General features: G+C 22.8%; 1 protein-coding gene across 1 annotated transcript; it reads right to left on the bottom strand.

The window, feature by feature from the left end:
* Positions 1–3,445: 3,445 nt before the first annotated feature.
* On the bottom strand, positions 3,446–4,120 carry LOAG_12993 (hypothetical protein; the record flags this gene model as incomplete). Its single annotated transcript, XM_003148504.1, has 2 exons — positions 3,446–3,672; positions 4,084–4,120. The coding sequence occupies 2 exons, from the start codon at positions 4,118–4,120 to the stop codon at positions 3,446–3,448; spliced, it is 264 nt and encodes an 87-aa protein (XP_003148552.1).
* Between the last annotated feature and the right edge of the window lie 291 nt (positions 4,121–4,411).

Raw genomic sequence — 4,411 nt, 5'->3', positions numbered from 1 at the left:
AATCTAAATGTCTCAATTTAATCTAAATATCAGAGATGAAACTTAACATTACTGTTAATATACTGTTCAGGATACGACAGAATGAATAATGAATGTATAACCGGAATAGCACAGATTGTCAATTAAAACCGATGGAAATCATCTCTTATCTGAAGAAAATTCCAGATTCAGTAGCCGAAATATTCAATGATGCCATTTGAAGATAACTATTTGGCTCATTAAATAAAGCCAAGATTATATTCTTAAGAAAAATATCTAACATAAATCGAGAATTAAATGAGGTCAACATTTTATCACAAAGACATTTTTCTCATATCATTTTCATTTTCTTTTTTTTTTATCTTTTTTTGACAGTAAGAAAACAATTTTTATAAAATGAATGATATACATTTTGATAATAACCTCATTCAAATTTTTTATCATACAAAATTTTAAAATAAATATTAATTGGTTTTACATTTATCTGTTTGTAGTTAAAATGATAAGGAATATATTAAGTGATAAATTTAGTCACACTATCAGCTATTTCATTAACTACCTACCATACTTATTGCCTTTAATAATCCAGGTGTAACATATAAGATTGACGTTGAAAATTTATTAAATTTATTTCTATTTTAATCGAGAAATTGCAATGAAATTGATTTTCAATTCACATTTAGCTACATAATTGACAATAAATGATAACAAGTGTAGTAAAAAAAAAAATTAGTAAAAATGGCAATAAGTAATTAGTGAAAAATTAATAGAAATGCTGATAAGTAATTATATCAGTTCAATTGAAGGTTAATTTTTGACAACTTTACTGTAGTTATCACCAAAATATCCTCGTTTTTCACCTTTTCTTTGATTATTCATTAACGATTTATTTGATTCTAATAAAATTTCCAATCACTTTTTATCGGATATTTCATTTTAAAATTAAAAACCGAAAAAAAAGTCTCTGCTTAATATGAAATGAAATAATAAATGGCAAAAAATTCCCAATTATTAATCTGAATTAGTAATCTGTTAAATTTGAAATGCACAAATCTGATTTTATGCTACCTAAAGTAAAATTATCAAATTCTCTGATTTCATTCAACAAATGTACGATCAATTGAATAATTATATTAGTTAAATTAGTTGAGATTGTAATCTCTTACCTGATAGGTAACAATAATCGATTTTCTCTTTTCATCTAATATTTAATATGTTGAAATATTAATTGAAAATTTTCGATTCCTTTAATTATGAAAATCCCCAATAGAAAATTGTAATATTAACTTATGCACTGAATGCATAAAATTTCATTCATTTATCTATGACGAAATCATAGAATCACTGAAATATTTGCAATAATTTTATTAGTCAAAAAATTAGAACTCAATTTGCATAATGCGACTATAATTTATCATACAGGCAAATATTTAATATTAACATTTGATATTGCATAATAAATTTCATCGTTCAATGCTTTAAAATAAGCAGCAAAGCAGTAGTAAGCTTTGTTATTAGCACAATTTTTTATATTAATTAATTCCATCAAATAATTCCTTTTGTACCTAAATAACAAGCAATAAGCTTTCTTATTAGCACAATTTTTTATATTAATTAATTTCATCAAATAATTCCTCTTGTACTTAAATAACCTAATAAAAATATTCCGGAATGCATTTGTAAACTTCATAAAAATGCTTATAATCAATTTTATTCATTCAAATATAATAATATTTGTTATTTAAGTAAAATAATTAATAACACCGAATATTTAAGTAATTTCTTGACATATTCAAGTATTTATTTTCCTCTTCCATTTTCATCTTCTTTTGGCATCTCAAGGAAGATAAAGTTGAAAATTTTTCAATTTAATCTTATATTACAATATGATTACAATTATGGTCATATTATAATAATTATTATTTTTAAGTATTGTTTCAAGTAAAAGGAAAAAAAAGTAAAAATAATTATTGGAAGTGGAAAAAGAACGAGAAAATTAGTGGCATTTATTAAAAGTTAAACATTACTTTTTTTTTTAATATAAATAATATAAAATAAAATGAATGGAAAGTAGAAAAAGATAAATATGATAAAATGGTTAAATAAAAAAAAATACCATTTAATAATTTACAATAAGTAGTAATCACAGACTGTTAATTTATTAAATGAACCATTTGAAAATCCTTTTGCAATCAAAAAAAAACAAAAACAAAAAAAAGGTCAAAAGGTTTAAAAAACTATAAATATATGATTTTGTCAAAAATATCATTAATATATCAATGGAAAATTAGCACTTTTTTTCCCATTTAAAAAAGAAAACGAAATTAGTCTGTGCAATTCGAATGATCGTTATCAGTTGAACTATGTCGGATGATAAGCAAAATGGATTTGTGGGCAGACATTGAAAATTAGAAAGGAAAAAAAAAGAACTTTCAACCTTTAACTTGAAATTTACATAAATTTCAACTTAATGGCTTCTGACAATAAACAGCAGAATACAGACGAAAGTGTAATTGATAATAGTGATTGATAATTGATAACAGTAAGGTTATTCTAAAATGCAGGCATAATATTTGAAAACTTGAAAATAATTGGTAGTAATTGAAATGAAATAACATTAAGAAAAGAAAACCCGTGAAATTTGGCAGGATAGCCTACGAGAAGTATACAAGTAAACGTAGCGTTGGATTGTAACATTAAAAACGTGAATTACGTGAAAGTGATACACAATCATTAATTCTATACATACATTTGCAAAAAATAATTACCAAAAAAAAAAGGCATAAAATTTACAACCAAAAATAAAATGAATTAATTAAACGTTGGAATATATATTTCAAATAAACAAAAAAAAAGAAAAAAAAAACATTTCAAGTAAAATTTTGCATCCGATTAAATTTTTTTTCTTTTTTTTGCTTAAACTAAAATTTACATATTCCAAAAAATATGCATCATAACAAGGGAAATAAATTTTGGAGTAAAAAATGGAATAAATTATAGATGAAGAAGGGAATGCATAATACAGATAAATACCGGAAAAGGTAATTTAAATTAATTAACATCCAGTTTTCCGAGAAAATATATGAACTAAATACAAGAACACATCCAAACATACAATATAGACTTCAATTTTTATATCTAATATGATAGAAAAAAAAAATTTGGACCTATTTTTAGGATTATAATTTAACATAATATTGATAAGATTTGGACTTATAAATAATTGTCGGTAATATAAAAGAAAAGATGGCAGAGTAAATTCATTTGCTAATAAATAAAATGACAAATGCTTTTATGTGACAAAAGTCAAATGATTTTAAATAATATAGTAATTAATAAATCATTAGAATTAAAAAATTTTAATATATAAGAAAATTTGCATAATTTTAAAATTGAAATATGAAAGATATTGATTTTATTAATTTGTAACCAAAAAAAAAAAAGAAATTCATTTTATAATTTAGCCTTATTGCACCATTTCTTGTTGTGAATTAGCATTATTAGCCTGAATTCGAATCAATGCTTCTAATGGATCAAATTGAGTATTATTTGAATGATTTGATATTGATTCTTTGATTGGTGATAATCGTTGTAGAATATGTTCAGCAGCAGAACCTTCTAACCATGGCCATTGCTCACAAACAAAATCAGTTGGATCCTCAAAACTACCACATCGTCCAAGTACTTTTACACCTGAAAAAAATTAACAAAAAAAAAAAGAATTAGTCAAATATAAGTTAAATGGTGACTTTTTTTTTTAAAAAAAAAGTGAATTAAATTTGAACAAAATTTAATTTTTCAATTTTTTCTTTCCCACATCAAACTGTTAATTGCAAGCTTATATAAAATTTGAAATTGTATAATTTTAACAAATCTAAATATGTAAATAAATGCAATTTATTGAAAGCAAACAAAATATAATATTTGCAAAAACATTAAATATACTGAGATATTGTTATGTTAGGTTGATAATACTTAATTAAACTCTTAATTAAATCCAATTTAACCTCTTATTGCAATTTTGGAATAAATTAGAATTGTAAAAATTTAAGGTTACATTTTATTCGTATCAAAATTTATCATATTAATATACAATAATAATACCTTCTTTAGCTACTTTAATCATATATGGGATTATCATTTGATTCCATAATTTGATAAACCATTCGCGTGATTCTACAACACTTAATGGACATTGGAGGAATAAACGTGGTCCTATCGTTACATCCCGGGAATTCGCTTTTTCAATGAACTGAAATTTATTTGCATTATTTTTATATTAATTTAAGTATTATTTCTTTTTCCCATAAATAAATAAATTTTCTAAGTAATAATTATTATTACTGCTACTCATTTTTATTAGCCTTAATTGTTTGTGAATAATTAAAACATTTGAATATTTCAAGTATTTTTAGAAAAAAAAAAAGTTTGA

Source organism: Loa loa (genome assembly GCF_000183805.2).
Source record: "Loa loa unplaced genomic scaffold supercont3.543, whole genome shotgun sequence".
Lineage (NCBI taxonomy): Eukaryota > Metazoa > Nematoda > Chromadorea > Rhabditida > Onchocercidae > Loa > Loa loa.
Note: the sequence above shows the minus strand (reverse complement) of the source record. Positions and strands in the feature narration are given on the sequence as shown.